Source organism: Panthera tigris, chromosome D2, assembly GCF_018350195.1.
Source record: "Panthera tigris isolate Pti1 chromosome D2, P.tigris_Pti1_mat1.1, whole genome shotgun sequence".
NCBI lineage: Eukaryota > Metazoa > Chordata > Mammalia > Carnivora > Felidae > Panthera > Panthera tigris.
Window position 1 is genome coordinate 12,680,162 of NC_056670.1, and position 19,338 is coordinate 12,699,499.

The window sequence follows — 19,338 nt, forward strand, 5'->3', positions numbered from 1 at the left end:
AAAGAATATGTGAGATCTTTGAGAAAGTCACGAATCAGTCTCTAGTCAATGTATATTGAACTCTGGAGAGATGGGATTTAGCATGATTAATAGTCCATAACAAACAGCCTTTTTCAAAAGTTTTTTCAAAAGTCTGCTTCAAATAGTGGCAAGTTCTGATTCAAAAGAACTCACTGAATATTTATTATTCTGTATAGTATTGTAGTCAATCCTTACAATAATCCTGTGATTGATAGCAGTCTCCTCCTTCTTGGTACATAATACATTTCTAAAAGTATTCTTTCCGGGGCGCCTGGGTGGCTCAGTTGGTTAAGCATCCGACTTCAGCTCAGGTCATGATCTCGTGGTTTGTGGGTTCGAGCCCCACGTCGGGCTCTGTGCTGACAGTTCAGAACCTGGAGCCTGCTTCAGACTCTGTGTCTCCCTCTCTCTCTGACCTCCTGTGCTCCTACTCTGTCTCTGTCTCTGTCTCTGTCTCTGTCTCTGTCTCTCTCTCTGAAAAATAAATAAACATTTTAAAAGAAATTTTTTAAGATATTCTTTCCAATGGCAATTTCCCTAATACTATTATAATTAGGAAATTTAGGTAAGCACTTAATATTACTTTAAAAATGAATTTACCAGGGGCGCCTGGGTGGCTCAGTCAGCTGAGCGTCTGACTTCGGCTCAGGTCATGATCTCACGGTTCGTGAGTTCGAGCCCCACGTCGGGCTCTGTGCTGACAGCTCAGAGCCTGGAGCCTGCTTCAGATTCTGTGTCCTCCTCTCTCTCCACCCCACCCCTGCTTGTGCTCTATCTCTCTCTTTCAAAAATGAATAAACATAAAAAAAATTTTTTAATAATAAAAAAAAATAAAGATGAATTTACCAGGATTTTGGCATTTGGTTAAAGTTAGGAATTGAGTCCTTCCAGTGTTACCATTTCCCGAGGAAAATGTGTGATTTCTAATGAGGCTATAAGGATAAAGTTCATTATTATAAACTTTTTTCTTGTCTTTTTCCTCTTTTCCTTTTCTATCAAAGTCACAAGACAGGTACTCCCTACTTTTATTTTCAGTGCTTCCTTGGAAACTATATGGTCATAGAGCAGAACATCAACATTTCCATACACAGTTCTGAGGACAGGTGGCGATGATCTTTTTCTTCCTGCAGATGGCACTCTCTGCTGTTCCCCTAGCACTGAGCATTTAAAAAGCTGTAGTGTTTACCAAGAACGTTTCCTGATGTTATATAATCTTTGAAGATCCACACAGTAATTCTGTGGGACAGACATTTTATGGAAAAGGAAGCCCAACTTGACACAGCTCTGTGTTGCGGCTAGTACTGGCTAGATTCCCAATGTCCTGCCTTTATTTGCACCACTGTCACAATGCTGACTGTTGGGCTATTCAGAACAGATTTAGAACTAGGGAAATATAATGAGTAAGCAGATTAGTAAGTATTTATTGAATAAGAAATAAATTTTGGTTGAATGAATGAATGAATGAATGAATGAATTAGTGATAGGTTTGATGGTTCTTAGGGAGGCAACTTGGTGACCTAGAGAGCCTTTGTCCTATTGTTGAGCGTGAGATTTTATTTTCAGTGGTAAATGTAATGTTATTGGTAGCACTGACTAAAACAGAAAGGACAAGGTATTAAAAAATGCCTAAAACTGAAGAATATCTGTGGTAATGACTTGGTGTAGGGGGGAGGTGTAGTAGTTTTATACTGTATGTCAAGGAAATGACTATGTCAGAATCCACAAGACTGACGGTGATGGCTTAATTCTGTGATCTTTTGGATAATAGGTTGTGGAAATTAATCACAGAACCAGAACAGAGCTGAGATATCATAGTCGGCTGTCCAAATGTCTGTGGGAAGTCTCACTCAGTAAAAGCAGGGCTGCTGTTGACTTACTTTATTGACCGTTTCATTTCCAGAAGGTTAAGGAAATAGTCAGGGGAGCTGATAACTCCGAGCCTAACTTTGACCCACAATGAGGGCTCCTTAGACAGGTGAAAATAATGGGAATCCTGGGAGAAATCCGTGATGTTCATTTAAGAAATTCAACAAAAGGTTGTGCCACATACTGTGCTAGATGCTGTCGATTTTGCAGTAAACGCGGCAGACAAAATCCCTGTCACCGAGGAACTTTTATTTAAGAGCTAACCATGATCCAGCCTCATGGTTACTTAACTGCAGTGACCTTAACTTGCATTTCAGACACCTACTTGCAGGGTCACACTCTGGGTGATGTTATGGTCTGGAACTGCTTGTTTCAGAAATCTAAAAATTCCAAAATTCCTATATCCTTAATTCCCTCATTTTTTATTCTTTAATCTCATAGACGTGGGTTGCCTGTATTTCAACTTGTATGTCAGCATCTACCTGGCCTCTTTCTCTTTCCTACCCGGTCTACAGCCCAGTTTTGACTGTATGGATTGTTCTCTCACTTGTACCCTTGATTCCCTTTCCCTTTCACTTCTGCTGCCTCACCCACCCAAACTCCCATCTCTGTGTCAGCGACACAATCTGTGTTATCTACTGTTAGATCCAAGCAGCTAAGCCCTGCGGGAGAATCTCAAGCATCTGAGAAAAGTGACACTACCCAGCGTTCATGGTTTTCAACCTCTGCTGAGCTCTGAGCCCACCAGGAGCTCCTTTTATTCATCCTTGGTCACTGCTCTCTCCATCCTTGTTTTCCTGCTTCTCATTTTGTATTTTATTACCACACTTAACCATAATTCTCTCAGGGACTTGACTTGAGCTGCTCTTTCTGTCTGTAATGCCTTTCTGCCCCCCTTTTCTTTCTCCCTTTACATGCTCAACTTTTACTGAAAGATTGTGTCCATCATGAAGCTTCCCTGACTACTCAAATTGGGCTCAGTGTCCCCTCATCAGTATACAGTACCTGTGTATTGGTTCGCCTTTGCCACCATAATGGGACCTTCTTAGGCGCAGAGACGGAATTACTTTCACATTTTGCATTCTTAGTGCCTAGCGCAGAGTGGGTGTTTTAGTAAATGGTAGCTAAATGGATCAGTAAAAAAAACAGGAAGAGGAATATGGATCAAGGCTTGAATTTAGAGAATTAGAAATACATATCTTTTTTCAAAGAAAAGATAGATAAGATGCCATGGATATAGTCTCCAGAAGGGAAGGTGGTTGTAAGGTGGCCATAGGCAGAGTTTTTACTGAACCACTGGAGATAATGTGAAGAAAAGAGAGGTAAAGTGGCCAGATGAACTCATATTTTAAAATAATATGTGTAGAAGAAGGAAAGAAGGATACGAAACAAAAATATGTAGATATAGGTACAGATCTCACGTATAACAAGAGAATACAGGGATGCCGGGGTGGCTCAGTCAGTTAAGTGTCTGACTCTTGATTTCAGCTCAGGTCATGATCTCAGGGTCGTGAGACTGAGCCCTGCATTGGGCTTCTTACTGGGCATGGAGCCTGCTTAGGATTCTCTCTCTCTGCCCCCCTGCACCTCCCACCCCTTTCCCCCCGATCACGGACACGTGCACGCTTTCTCTCTCTCTCAGAAAAAGGGGCGGCGGCGGATGGAGTCCAACACTAAGAGAGAATAATGAGCTGAGGTTTTGAAAGAGGTTAAGGGTGACCTTTTACATTTTATATGTAGAAGATGAAAACAGCAAGCAAATAATAGATTTTTTTTCTTTTAAACAGACTGACCCCCAGAGAGTAGCTACACTTGTGGTGAGCACAGCATAAAGTGTAGAGATGTTGAATCACTATGTTGTATACCTGAAACTAATGTAATACTGTGTGTCAGCTATACACACAATGTTTTAAAAAGATTTAAAAAAATACACAAAAACCCTGACCCTATAATTGGATACAGAGAGTAAATGAAAATTCTCAGCTTCTGTTGTGTTGCTGACTTCTTTGATGATGAAGAATGATCTATACATAGACTAGTAAGACTGGATGTAAGAATAATAATAGGAGAAAGTTTAAGCCCAGGATTAGAGAGGAGATTGTACCAGAACCATTGGCTGCTCTAAATGAGTTCACATCTCAGGTTCAGATTCTGAGAAAATGTGTTAATGTCATTGACAAACTGGTAATCTTTGAGTCATTGTGGTGAATTTGAAAACTGTTAGAAGACTGTGGAGGACTAAAGTTCCAAAATTATGTATGTATGTATTTGTATATATGTGTATGCGTACATATACATATACGTATATGCATGCATATATATGTATATGTACATACGTATATATATGAACATAAATACATGTGTGTATATATATATATATGAACATAAATTTCGATGAGCTTGATGCTACTTCCGCAGAAGATTCTAGAGATCATTTTGAAAGATTCTCCAATATTTACAAAAGGTAAAGATGAGCAGTCAGGGTTACAGGGACTTTCTAAGAACAATTCATTCCAGGTAGCCCAGTTTCAGCCTTTGGCAGGGATGCCACATGCACAGGTTAGGAGATGCTGAGGCTGTGATATATCTAGGCTCCCAAACGGTATTTGACATCATCCATTCGATCATTCTGTGCACGGGAACGTGTTGGGGAATTGCACCATAATACAGGGCCAGGGATTGAACACCCGAACTCAGTCTCAGTTACTAATGGCAGCCTAGGGGGAAGTCTCTTAGGGGTTGCTGTGTTGACCCTGTTCCACTCATTGGTTAACACCTCCTCCTACTTCTCACTCTCAGCCGGGAACCTTGCAGTTTGTTTCATCAAGGAAACAAAAGCGCCCAAATCTTGGTCTGTTCGCTGCCAGAGCTGCTAATCTACCTGCGTGTACTCACGTACTGTCATCCTTTTTGTTCCATTACGCGAACCGTCCCTGTTCCTATCACTTGTGTGCTAGATACTCTTCATATTGCCTACTCACTGCTGCAGCAATTACCTCCTCGCGTTCTAGCTTTTCGTTTATTTTCCTTCCCCTGTTGGAGAAACATGCTATGCAAACATGCTATAATAGTATCTCAGCTTACAAACGTGCCATAATGTCATTCATTAAAAAATAAATAAAAAGCACCACCTCCCCACCCCATGTTCCCTTCAAGCTACCACCCATTTCCTTGCCACCCAGTGGCAGAACTTCCCAAAACAGCTGTCTTAACCCCCTTGCCTCCGTTTCCTCACCACCCTCTGCCACTCCGCTGAGACTACTCTTTGACAGGTTTCAGTAACTTCCACGTTGCTAAATCCTGTGGTCATTACCCAGTCTTCATCTTACTCAACCTGTCAGCAATATTTGACACCGTTGATCAATCTTTCCTGTTTTGAGCTTTCTTTACCTGGTTTCTGGGAGGCACCGCTCTCCTTATTTTTCTCCTGCCCTACCTGCTGCTCCTTCTCAGTGTCCTGTGCTGGATCCTGCTCCGCTTCCCGACTTGGGGATGCTAACCCGTGGGCTGAGCCTTGGAATCTCTTCTCTGCTTCATTTATACTCACTTTCTGTTCCCCACTGATCAATAGTGTGGCCACTAGCCACAGTCCTGTCATTGCAGAAAGTTCTGTTGGACAGCACTGCTCTGGGTTATTTCATCCTTCTCGTCCTGTTAAAATCCTTCCGTATGCTGATAACTCCCAAATTGATTCACCAGTTGCAGCCTCCCCACCTGGAGTCCAGTTTGGTGTATCCAAATATCTACTTGGTTTTCAAGCCACCTGTCAGATTTAGCATAGCGAAAATAGAACTTTATGTTCCGTCCCATCCTCCTGTCCTGTTTGTCTTGTCGATCACTAAACAGTGCTGCTCTTCACACAGCCTTAAAAAGTCTTGTGGACTTTTTGGGGTGGGGGGCAGGCGGGAAGGCGACTTCTATTCTTAAGGAGAAACAGTTCTAGGGGAACACTTCTTTTTCACCTTTCCACACCTTACTTAAGTCCCTGGCAAGTGGGAATGAGTAGCTTTTCTCCCTCTTTGTAATAATTTTTAACTTCTTCTCTTGCACTCAGTATCCAGTGCATCAAACAGAAACTAATCTCGGAGTCCTGGACTGCTTTCCCCAGATGCTCACATGACCCATTGTCTTCCTTCATTCAGGCTTCAGCTCAGATATTACCTCTTTAGCCTTATCGCTATGGAATCTCTATGACAGTAGCATTCCTGTTGCTCTGTACCCTTACTCCTTTACTTTTTTGTAATACTTAGCACTGCCTGACATTACGATATGTTTGTTTTCCATCTGTCTGTATCTCACTGGGATCCATGAGGGCAGGGACTTTGTTTTTGCACTGTTCCTAGTGCCAAAAATAGGAGCCAGCAGGTTGTAAATGTTCCATAAATATTTGTTGAAGTAAATGCCATATTAATGAAATTTCTGATGAAATGAAACTAAGAGGTATAGCTAATACATTGTCAGGTTTTTGCTTTTTGATTCGGCCATTCATGTTTTACACTTTACCAGTCACTGTATTAGAAAAAGTGAAACTTACGGGCGTCTAGGTGGCTCAGTTGGTTAAGAGTCCGACTTCGGCTCAAGTCATGTTCTCATGGCTCGTGAGTTCAAGCCCCACATCGGGCTGTCTGCTGTCAGCTCAGAGCCCACTTTGGATCCTCTGTCTCCCTCTCTCTATGCCCCTCCCTCTCCCTTCGCCTCAAAAATAAACATTAAAAAAAGAAAAAAAAAAAGAAAAGAAGAAGTGAAACATTATTTTCCTGAGGTCATTTGTGTGATTACAGGTATTTTGCTATGCTTTTCATTTATTTTAAGAATATAAAAGTTCTTATAATATTGTTAGGAGAAAGTTTTATTTATTTAGGCATTATAAGAATTGTTGCATTAGAAGTTGAATATGATAGGGTGCCTGGGTGGCTAAGTCAGGTGAGCATCCAACTCTTAATTTCAGCTCAGGTTATGATCTCATGGCTCATGAGTTCAGGCCCCACATCGGGCTCTGTGCTGACAGCATGGAGCCTGCTTGGAATTCTCTCTCTCCTCTCTCTCTCTGCCCCACCCCTGCTCACTCACTCACTTGCTCTCTGTCTCTCAAAATAAATAAATGAACTTAAAGTTTAAAAAAAGTTGAATATGATACTAATAACGATTTTTAAATTTGATGTTTTAGCTATAAAGTACAAAAAGTAGTAAGACAGGGTTCCTGGCCTTAAGGAACTCATGACCTAGTGGGTAAGACAGTCATAAGTAACTACAGGGTGTTTATGTAGTTTGGAAACAGAGGCAAATACATATAATGCCCTAAGGCATCAATCTAGTTTCCAAGGCTGTATTTGCAGACTTTATGGCCCTCCAGTATAATATAGGATGATAAAGGTCGGAGTGCAGCTGTGTGTGTGATCATGGGGGCAGAGGAAGGTGGGGGGCACAACTGACTCTGCCCGCTGATAGAGTGACAATCTTGGATAGAATGAAACTCCATGGATATCCAAGCTGGGCTGTGTAAAATATAGACAAAGAAGCCATCCCAGTTTCAAGTATTAGAGAAGTCCCTCAGCATGGCCTAGAAGTGTTCCCTGATAACAGGGAAAAACAGACGGATCCAGTTGTCTGTCAGCTTCTGCTGTTTTTTTTTTTTTTTTTAATTTTTAATGCTTATTTATTTTTGAGAGAGAGGAAGACAGAGCATGAGCAGGGGAGGGGCAGAGAGAGAGAGGGAGACACAGAATCCGAAGCAGGCTTCAGGCTCCAAGCTGTCAGCACAGAGCCCGACGTGGGGCTCGAACCCATGAACTGTGAGATCATGACCTGAGCCGAAGTCGGACACTTAACCGATGAGGCCACCCAGGCACCCCTGTCAGCTTCCACTTCTAATAGCCATGCTGAGTTACCTGGAATCACCATAGCATCACGCATAACATCTCTGATGGCTCCACCTTGTAATAGTCAAAGCAATTAATAAAATACCATATTTAGGCTCACAATTTGATCAGTAACTTCCCCTTCTGTAATTTTAGAGTTCAAAATATCGAGATGATTTTTAGTAGCTCAGGATGCAGCAGGAGCAGGTATGGACGGTGTCGTGAGGCTTCATTCCAGGACTGTTTCAGTTGGTCCGGCAGTTGATGGACTGATGTCTGGTGCTCAGAGTGAAGGATTGGGACCGAAATCTAGCCTGTACTTTGCTAGCTGTGGGGCTGCCGCAGTCTGGGAAAGGGTGTCTTTTCCTACATCACATAAAGCCCTGTGTAGTCGAACAGCTAATCCCATTGCCTGCAGACTTTATCCTCAAGTGCCTAGAACAATGTGGTACAAGTACTGTTTGCCAAGCTGAAGGGAATTTAAGAAAGTTCTCTAGCTTTGAGCATCTTGAAAGAATTAAAGATCATTCTGATTTTAAAACTTGTGATTCAAAATAAATGTTCATGGTTGCCTTGTAACTGTGTTAAGGAAATATTTTTTATGCCTCTGTCTAGTCAAAACTATAGAGCGAAAACTGGTAACTAAACAGAAGCATTCTTGCGGCTATACCAGGAGTAGAAATTTATCCTTTAGTATTCTAGAAATAGCCTTCATGGTATTGTACACAAAAGATTAATTCATTTTTAAAAATTCAACATGGGTATGAGGTTTAGTGGTAGTTTATTCATTATTTGGTTTTAGTATTTTTCTGAGTTTTCACAGATCCTCAAATGCCTTTCACTGTCCCAGGGGAGTAGTGACTTGGCTCCCCACGGCATGCAGGTGGTATGCCACTGCCTCCCTGATTCCAATCAAGATCGACCCTGGCCTGATTCTCCTTCCTCTGTAGTTAACTGGTGATTCCTCTGGAGGTTGGAAGGAGCTGGGAGCAGAGGAGGAGTAAGAAGCTGTGGTCAAGTCACCTTGTTCAGATCACGTTCTAACACTCCCTGTCTCAAGATTCCATTCTTGGAGCTACAGAAACTTTTTAGTGTGTTCTTGAGGTTCAAGAAATTTGTTGGCTTCCTTGACATCAAATATGAAGACTGGCCATTGATTTTTGTGTCAGAGCTTTATTAAAATAATTTGTGTCTTACTATTACCATTAATATGTATGTCTTTTTTTTTAATAGGTGAAACTTTATTCTAAGAATATTTGTTTCATCTAGTTCATGAGCTCAAATTATAAGGACTCTAAATGTTACAGAAGTGTTGAGAGATTGGTAAGTATTTAATGTAATAGATATTAACAGTCAAAATACTTGTTTCAGTCTAACCCTTTGAAACTACATAGTTGTGTGACGTTCATTAAACCCCAAAGTACAAACAACTAAGCTTTCTTTTCCTGTAGTAGAGATGGACATACAAATTGTGGTGTATTCATACAGTGGCATTATTGCACAATGGTTTAAAGGAACAAAGGTAATGTTAAGAGGGAAATGCAAAGTTGTAAAGGATACATATACTATACTATTTATATACATTTTAAAAATAGCTAAAACAATATTGAATGTTTTATGGCTATAAAAACATGTATAGAAATGATGAACACCAACTGAAGAGAGGAAGAAGTTGGGTGGGGTGTGGCTTTCCTGTACTGTAAGGTTTGATTTCTTTGCTCATGAGCGCGCGCGCGCACACACACACACACACACACACACACACACACACACACACTGATCTGAACATAGCATAATGTTTAATACTTGCTAAGTCTGAGTATTGGCTATGACCTCATGTTACGTATCCTTTATACTTTGCTGGGTATTCAAAGTATTTAAAAAAATCTTTTTAAAATACCGTGCAATCATCTTTTCAGTTGGCATTCAGAGTGGCTGAAAGGCATTCAGTGAAATTCAACATTCCTAGTAGATGAGTCGGAAGAAATGAGTATTTCTTAATGTGCAGAGCAAAAGTGTCCCCTGTCACCCCTACCAATGTTGTTGTGTTAGTGCTAACTAAAGCTGTTAGATAGAAGAGTGGAAAGCATGTGAACGTTGGATAGAAAAATTCAGAATTTTTGTTATTTGTAAATGAGAAGGTTTTATATCTGGAAATTTCTAAAAAAAAAAAAGTAAGAAGTTTGGGTATATGATTACTCTATCAAAATAAATCTACTTCCTATTTGCCTCCTATAAACCAGTTTTCTATCCTACTTAGAATGTATAATGGAAACAAAATCCCATTTAGAATAGCAGCGAAAACTGCAAAACATCTAGGAGCAGACCTAACAAGTCATGTTTAAAACCTGTTTAAACCATGTTTAAAATAATACATATTTCCGACAAGTTTCCACCACAAGGACATAGAGAATAAATGTGCAAGTAGTGCAAGGATGTTCATTGCAGCTCTGTTTATGATCATAAAAATGAGAAATAACCTAAATCTTCAACAAGAGATTGCTGCATAGTCAATAGTACATCTGTATAATGAAACACATGTAATGTGCACCTGCAGCAGGATGCCGGGCCTCAAAGAAGAGTGAGAGAGCGCGCAGGTGAACAGACGCCCAGAGTGAACCAAAACAGATAGTAGATCATTTACGTATAAGATCCTGTTTATGTAACTGTGTGTTTATCTTAGGTACATTTAAAAATCAGGAATAACCTACATTTCCGCATGGATTATAATGCTTCTGGCTGACCTGGCATCTTGTGCTTTCAGGAAGTGGGATTGAAATTATTTCTTCACTACTAAATATTCGTGTTATCTTAATTTCTGGAAAATAGACCCTAATTATTACCACAATTTTTAGATCTTTCACATTTTTAATATTGCTCAAGTTGCAGCGTGCCTTGCACTGCGTGGTGTCTAGGGAGCCCTGTCGGCAGGCTGCCCTCGCGAAGGGGTTGTTCGTGCCTGCTCACGAGTGAACTTGGTCACAGCTGTTCATATCAGTACTTCAGCTGAGTTACATGCACCATCGGTACGATATCTGATGAGTTTTAAATGTTTCCGGGTTGTTTTCGGAAACTTTTTGCTGATCCCATCTGGTAAGATCAAGAAAACACCTGCATCGGGGCGCCTGGGTGGCTCAGTCAGTTGAGCGTCTGACTTTGGCTCAGGTCATGATCTCGCAGTGTGTGAGTTCGAGCCCCACGTCGGGCTCTGTGCTGACAGCTCAGAACCTGGAGCCTGCTTCAGATTCTGTGTCTCCCTCTCTCTCTGCCCCTCCCCTGCTCGTGCTCTGTCTCAAAAATAAATAAAAACATAAAAAATTAAAAAAAAAAAGAAAACACCTGCATCAGAACTCACAGAATGATGTCAGCATCTTTGGAAGAAAATCCCAGGAGCAGTGGGAGATGGTGCGTCTCGTAGGAGATAGTGCAGGGTGGATGGTCTTGATGGCCCAGAAGGGGATATTGTATGGAAAATTCTAAGTGATAAGAAGGCAGTGTGTTAACTGTGGTAACTGGCAGTCTTATTTCTGTTTTAGTGGAACACTAAAATTATTTCTCTTATGTAAGTAATTATGTACCTTAAAATCAGTGACAGATTGGTGAAATAAGTTAATAAAATTGGATAACTATGGACTGAATATGAACTAGTTTATATTATTATATACATATATATAATTAGTATGTGTTATTATAAATTATTATAAACTATTTGATGTATGGAATAATTTTACCTTATGAAAGCTTATAGAGAACCAGCATTTATGTAAGAGAAATTATTGCTGCAATTTTGGATAAATGAGTAATGTACATTTTTTTATACTTTTCTTTTTCCTAGTGATCAATAATACTAAAAGCAATGATCTTTGTTACACTAAAGAAAGGATTGCTTTGTAATAATACCTAGGATCCTGATAGGAATCCAGGAATTAAATCGATCAGGCCCAAGACTGAACAGGAACCAAAGTAGTATTAGGAATTTCTTTGGTTTCTCCCTTTTGTGTTTATCTGCTTCTCTTTGCATCCTGGTGGTTCATTTTCACCCAGTTGGCTTCTTCTGAGCCTCAACCACCTCCTGATTTATGTGACTTTTCATATTTATGTGACTTTTCAGCACATCAGCTATGCCCTTTAATTCAAATTCCCATGAGAAAGAAAGAAAGCCTGATTAGCTCAATGCCTCTTTGCAAGCTGCATTGAACAAGTCACATCTTGCAGCCAGATGTTCATCGGCTGCCCCATGAATCAGGTGTGCTTCGGCTGATTAGTGCTCAGATGCCAGCCTTGTCCCTTGGCAGTAGGCATGGTCATATGGTCCACTGCCTTCTCAGCAGGGGCTCTGAGGCAGGTTCCTGCCAACGCCCATGGGTGAAGAAAGACTCTACAATATGCATCTTATTTAATTTAACCTCTTCAGGTTAAAAAGTTTTTAAAGGTTACTGGCTGTTTCAAAAGTACCTTTAGCCCTAAGATGAAACTGTTCTGAAGTTCTTTGGAGATTTTATTGTTCATGATTTTTCCTTTCTAAATAGTTGCACATTTTGGGGTGCCTGGGTGGCTCAGTTGGTTAAGCGACTGACATCAGCTCAGGTCACGATCTCATGGTTTGTGTGTTTGAGACCCACGTCGGGCTCTGGGCCGACAGCTCAAAGGCTGGAGCCTGCTTTGGAATCTGTGTCTTTTTTCCTCTCTGTCCCTCCCCCACTTGCTCTTTCTCTCTCAAAAATAAATCAAGATTTATAAAAATATTTTAAATAGTTACACGTTTTTCTTTATATTGGTGTTTCTCCTCTCTTTTGTCACATTGCCCTTTATTTGATTTAAATGTGTAGTAGGAAGCAAAGTGGCATAACTTAAGCTGCTAGAATTGTTCAATTTTTATTTACCTGGTGGTAAATCCTTTTTCTTTCCGTTAACTGAACTCTGGTGTTTGCAGCGGGGGGCATCACTGATTGTCAGCTCCATCACATGAAAAACAGTTTATAGTTTTTAAAAGGTCCATTCATATTTTTAAACCATGTAAAGCAAGACTGTTTTATGAGTGTATTTTTATTCTACGATGCGGCTCTTGAAGAAGGCGGGGATCTGCCTTAACTGCCACCAGTCACTAGTGCATCTTCTGTGGTGCTTTCACTTCCCGTTCTTGGTTGTGCTCAGCCATTTCCATACCTGGGACTAATTGCTGCCATGCAAGAATATTTAAGGAGCCCTGGCTAGATAAGATCTGTGTCTGAAAATATTATAGGGTTAAGTACCAATGCCCGATAATTTAAAGCCAGGCTTTAGTTAAAAACAAACGGCCTTAAAAACACCTGTTTTTAAACGTAAATTTTTATTTCTCCAATCTTCTTTTTTGTAATATTTATCTTATAGCTCGGTCATGAGCACCGACAGTAACTCACTGGCACGTGAATTTCTGACGGATGTCAACCGGCTTTGCAATGCAGTGGTCCAGAGGGTGGAGGCCAGGGAGGAAGAGGAAGAGGAGACACATATGGCAACCCTTGGACATTACCTTGTCCACGGCCGAGGATTTCTGTTACTCACCAAGCTAAATTCTATCATCGATCAGGTAACATTTCGTATCAAATCATTTTTTTCCTCAGTATATCGTAGTTAATTACAGATACATGATTTCTGAGTTACATAGTTTGTGAGAGTCGCTTTGAGATAAAGTCCTATCTCTCACATCACTCCCAACAAAGAAAAGCAGCCTCATTTATGAACATACTATTTATTTGGATACTTTCCAAAATGTCAGAAATGTCTTAGGTTATAAATGGCCTTAGGATTCTCAGATGGCCTCATCCATATTATGCTTTTTGTCCTAATATCAGTGTGAGATAACTATGATTATTACTAAGGATATAAGAGTACGATTCAGAAACATTATGAATTCGCACTTTCAATAAATGTCAGATATATTTTTTGAAAAATTTAGTGTAAATTATATTTAGGGAGCTTACTAATTCTGGGGTAAAAGTAGAGAATGCTTTGTGTACGTCTAGTTTTTTGTACCTTATTGTGTTTGCTTAAAGTATGGTCTGAACATATAGCATTTTATTGTTTCCTTATTATAGAATTAACGGAACTTTAAAGCTAGTTGGGAGATGGAAATGTCATCCAATCTTTTTTTTTTTTTTCCTAAGGCTTATTCATTTTTCAGAGACAGAGACAGAGCGTAAGGGGGAAGGGGCAGGAGAGAGGGAGACACAGAATTGGAAGCAGGCTCCAGGCTCTGAGCTGTCAGCACAGAGCCGGACGCGGGGCTCAAACCCACAAATCATGAGATCATGACCTGAGCTGAAGTCAGACACTTAGCCGACTGAGCCACCCAGACACCCCCAATCTTCTTTTATAGATGAAAAACTCAGGTGCAGAAACATTAAGTAACTCAGACAGGGTTAACTTGAAGCCCAAATGTGATTTATATCTTTGCTTTGTTTTAGTAGAAAATAAGTATGTATTTTATGAAAGAAAAATTTCACTATCTGCTTTCAGGAGACTAATTTATGTGGTTAAATAATATTTCAGTTAACTTGAAAAGGCCCCTATAGCACCAATATGACAGACATTTTTTTTTTTTTTATTTAAAAAAAATTTTTTTTAACATTTATTTATTTTTGAGACAGAGAGAGAGCATGAACAGGGGAGGGTCAGAGAAAGAGGGAGACACAGAATCCGAAACAGGCTCCAGGCTCTGAGCTGTCAGCACAGAGCCTGACATGGGGCTCGAACCCACGGACCGTGAGATCATGACGTGAGCCAAAGTCGGACGCTTAACCGACTGAGCCACCCAGGTGCCTCATGACAGACATTTTTAAACACTGATATATGTTACTGGCTTCAGATATAAACTTAACCATTGTTAAAATTTCTTTGCTATGAAGGCATTTTGCTAATACATATATTGGGTAAAGACAGAGACTAAAATTAAACAATGCCTCTGTTCTCACAATAAGCTAAGGAGCCTAACATATATATCAGGAAGTATTTGTTCACTGTGGTGTCCACCTGTCATGAAATTTTCCAGAGTATTTTCAGGTTTATATATTTTGATTTCTTTTCATGAATTTTATTTATTAATTATGTAACTACATATAATTTAATTTTTGTATTTTGTATGATTTTTTTCAAAAATAAAACTTAAAGTTAGAAAAAATTATTTGTTAGATCATGTGTAATGATTTTTATCTCAAAATTTTGGTGATATAATAAGCATATCATGCTCTGTTCATTTTCTTACCCCACATTAGAACAATTCAGTGCTTTCTCTTTTTTTTTTAAAGATACATAAATAACATCAGAAATATCAAATACTCAGGAATAAATCTAATAAAATATGCACAGATTTCTACACAGAATTCTATAAAACATTATTGAAGGAAACTAAAGAAGACCCAAATAAATGTAGGACTATGTAATTTTCACGTATTGGAAAAGTCAATAGTGTAAGGATACTTTTTATTTCCAAATTGATGTATAGATTCCACAATGTAATCCCAATCAAAATTTCAGGAGGTTTTTAATGACAGCTGTATTAAGATATCCATATATCCTAGAATTCACCCATTTCATGTGTACAACTCAGTGGTTTTTAGCATAATCACAGATACACGCAACCATCACCATAGTCAATTTTAGAACATTTCATCACCTCGAACAGGGACCTGGTTCCTTTTAGCTGTCACTCCCCTATCCTTCCCATCCCCCTCAGCCCTAAGCAAACACTAATCTACTTTCTATTTCGATAGTTATATGCTTTCTCTTTTAAGTCATAAAATACCTTTTGATTTATTATTAAATGACCGAAATCATTCAAGTCATAATTTCAACAATATTTTTTCCTAGGGTAATATCTTGTGTTCCCTTTTCCCCAGTCATTCACTTTTGGAATTATTTAGAGCAAGGGAAGTAGGAACCGTAGAAGTAGAAGTAGGAAGCAAATAAATAGCCATTTAAAAAATAGGGCTTTTTAGGGCACCTGAGTGGCCCAGTCGGTTAAGCGTCCGACTTCGGCTCAGGTCATGATCTCACAGTTGGTGGATTCAAACCCCAAGTCAGGCTCCGTGCTGACAGCTCAGAGCCTGGAGCCCGCTTTGGATTCTGTGTCTCCGTCACTCTCTGACCCTCCCCCACTCATGCTCTGTCTCTCTGTCTCGCAAAAACAAATAAACATTAAAAAAAATAATTAAAAAGGGCATCTGGGTGGCTCAGTTGGTTAAGAATCTGACTTCAGCTCAGGTCATGATCTCATGGTCCATGAGTTCAAGCCCCATGTCGGGCTCTGTGCTGACAGCTTAGAGCCTGGAGCCTGTTTCAGATTCTGTGTCTCCCTCTCTCTACCTGTCCCCCGCTTGCACTCTGTCTCTTTCTCTCGAAAATAAACATTGGGGCACCTAGGTGGCTCAGTCGGTTAAGTGTCTGACTTCAGCTCAGGTCATGATCTCACAGTTCATGGGTTCGAGCCCCGCATTGGGCTCTGTGCTGACAGCTTGGAGCCTGGAGCTTGCTTTGAATTCTATGTCTTCCTCTCTCTCTGCTCCTCCCCCGTTCATGGCTCTGTCTCTCTCTCTTCCACAAAAATAAATAAAAACATTTAAAAATAAATAATAAATAAACATTAAAAATTTTTTTTAATTTAAAAATAAAGATAAATAAAAAATAGGGCTTATTAACACTTAATTATTTAAACCAGGAAATGGAGAATGATCATTTGAATCTTTAAGGGGAATTTAATTGTACAAGTTTAATCATTTCACGTGGAATCAAAACACTAGATTCAAAGCTGTGCCTTTCAATAGGAACTTCAGCTTTTCTGTGTGTGCTTCTCACGAAGGAGCACTTCCTGGGTGCTCTGGGGAGAGACAATTTAAGCCCTTACCTTCCACCTTTGTGCCAGGACTTTATTAATAGATATTTAGTATAAAGAATCGAACTCACTTTTTATTACCATATAATTTACATGTCAAGAACATACAGATGTAAAGTGTATACAGTTGGGTGATACCTGTGTAACCACGGCCTAGGTCAACGTCTAGAACGTTTCCACCACTCTAGAAAAAGCTTTTCATGCCCTTTTCAGGCAGCCCTTCCCCTTCTCCCACTCCAGTGTAACCACAGTTGTAGTTTCTAACACCTCAGTGTAGTTTTGCTGTTCTAGAATTTCACGTAAATGGAATCAGGCAGCATGTACTCTCACGTCTCGGATCTTCACCTGTTGTGCGTGAATCAGTAATCCACTGTTTTGTTTCTCATTGGTGTTCTGTTGTGTGGATATACCACCATTCGACCGTCTGCCTGTTGCTTAACCGTTTGGCTTTCGTTTCCATGTGGCTAATACAAATAAAGCCGCTATGAACGTCCTTAAAAAAGCCCTTGTGTGAATATATTTTCGTTTTTCCAGGGTAAATATCTAGGCATACAATTGCTGTGTCGAAGGGTAGGTGTTTAACGTCATAAGAAAGTGTCAGACTGTTTTTTCAAAGTGTTTGTACCACTTTTCATTCTCACCAGCAAGGTATGCGAATTCCAGTTGTTCCGTACCTTCTCTGATATTTGGCATTGCCAATCTGTTTGATACTAGTCATCCTGTGTGAACATGAACTAGTATCTCACTGTGATTTTAATTTGCATTTCTGTGAAAACTAATGATGCTGAGTGCTATTTTATGTGTTCACTGGCTGTCTGTAGGACTTCTGTCAAATGTCTGTTTAAGTTTTGTGCCCATTTTAAAAGTCAGGTTATTCTGACTTTTAAAGTTGCAGGGGGGTATCCAGTTGCAGGGGGGTTTGTTTGTTTTTAATGTATTCTGGATACAAGTCTTTGTTGGATTACAAATATGTTCTTTGTGGCTTGCCTTTTCATTTCTTAACAATGCCTTTAGAACAGCAGGGGTTTTTGTGTGAATAGCATGTTTTGTATTCTAAGAAATCCTTATCTTGCATCCCAAAGTCACAAAGGTGTTGTTGTTTTTTTTCCCTAGAATCTTTTTAATTAGTATTTTTATTTTGATGTCTGTGATCCACGTTGAGTTAATGTTAGTGCATGGTGTGAGGCAGGAGCTACAGTTCCTTTCTCCCCCTCCTCCCTGTGTAGTTACCCAGTTATTCCAGCAACATTTCTTCTTAAGAGTCTGCTCTTTCCCCCAGTGGCCTTGGTACCTATGTGAAAAATCAGTTAACCATTTATGTGGGGTTTATTTCTAGACTCTTCTGTTCCATTTATCTGTCATCTGTTCTTTCACTGATACTGTACTGTTTGGGTTACTGTGGCCATTACAGTATGTCTAGAAATTAGGTTGTACAAGTTCTTCAATGTGGTCTTCATTTTCAAGAACGTTTGACTCTTCTAGGTCCTTTGCATTTCCATATACATTTTAGAAGCGGCTTATTCCGCAGAAATGCTTGGTAGGATTTCAGCTGTGATTGCATTGAATCGAGAAACCAGTTTGGAGAGAATCGACAATGTTGAGTTTCTCAGTCTATCAGCATGGTGTAAATATCTGTTTATTTGAGTCTTTCTAATTGCCCTGCAATATTTTTTGGTTTTTGGTATGGAAGTCTTGCATATTTTTTTGGTAAATTTTTCTGCATATTATTTTTTGATGTTATTGTAGTTTGCGTTTAATTTTTTTTATTTTCTGTCATTTGTTGCTCATAGAAATGTAATTGATTTTTGTACATTGACCTTGTGCCCTGTGCCTTTGCTAAATTCACTTATTTATGTTTATTTTGAAAGTTTTCTGTAGAGTCCCTAGGGTTTTCTACGTGCACAATCATATCATCTGTAAATGATAGTAATTTCACTTATTTTCCAGTTTGTATACCTTTTATTTCATTTTCTTGTCTCTTGCACTGGCTTCTAGTACAAAGGTAGGTGGCAGTGATGAGAGTGGACATCCTGCCTTATGTCTGACCTTAGAGAGAAAACATTCAGTATTTCCACCAAACGTGATATTAGCTCTAGGTTTTTCTTAGATGCCTTTTATCAGAAAGAGGGAGTTCCCGTCTGTTCCCAGTCTGTTAGAGCTTTATCCTGAATGGATATTGGGTTTTGTCAATGCCTTTTCTGAATCTGTTGAGACCATCATATTATTTTCTTTTAATTCCGTTAATGTGGGTGAATTACACTGATGGTTTCTAAATGTTGAAACCATCATTTGCATTCCTGGGATAAACCCCATTTGGTGGTGATCTGTTATACACAGACACGTTAATCTGTTTATTCTTTGGGGGAAAACACAGTCTGCGTACGTAGCAAAAATATATTCTTTTCAATGGTTAAAGATGGCATAGTTGAAGTTGATATGCAGATATTTATAAGTTTTTTGAAAGAAAATTTGTCCAGCCCAAAAAGGAAGGGTTATCATAGATTTTTAACCTTGGCACCAGTGTTAATGAGATGGGTGGCCTCTTCAGATCTCCATACCCTTATCAGTAACATAAATACTTCAAGTTGGGTGACTTAAAAGATCCCTTCCAACAAAATTGCTACGTGTTTTCATATAACATTGATAATAATGGTTTCTGATTTCTTCTATACCCTGGTTATAAATATAAGTAGCTTAATTCTGATGTAATGAATAGAAAATTAC

The 19,338-nt window shown here is 39.5% G+C and overlaps 1 protein-coding gene across 7 annotated transcripts in view; it reads left to right on the forward strand.

The window, feature by feature from the left end:
* The window catches only part of LYST (lysosomal trafficking regulator), a 243,766-nt gene that overhangs the window by 78,754 nt on the left and 145,674 nt on the right, over positions 1-19,338 (forward strand). For all 7 annotated transcript variants that reach the window (XM_042961056.1, XM_042961055.1, XM_042961058.1 and 4 more), the window contains 2 exons: positions 8,979-9,068; positions 13,116-13,314. In XM_042961056.1, the coding sequence (XP_042816990.1) occupies positions 13,123-13,314 (192 nt within the window). In that variant the 5' untranslated portion in view covers positions 8,979-9,068; positions 13,116-13,122. The remainder of the gene's footprint in view (positions 1-8,978; positions 9,069-13,115; positions 13,315-19,338) is intronic.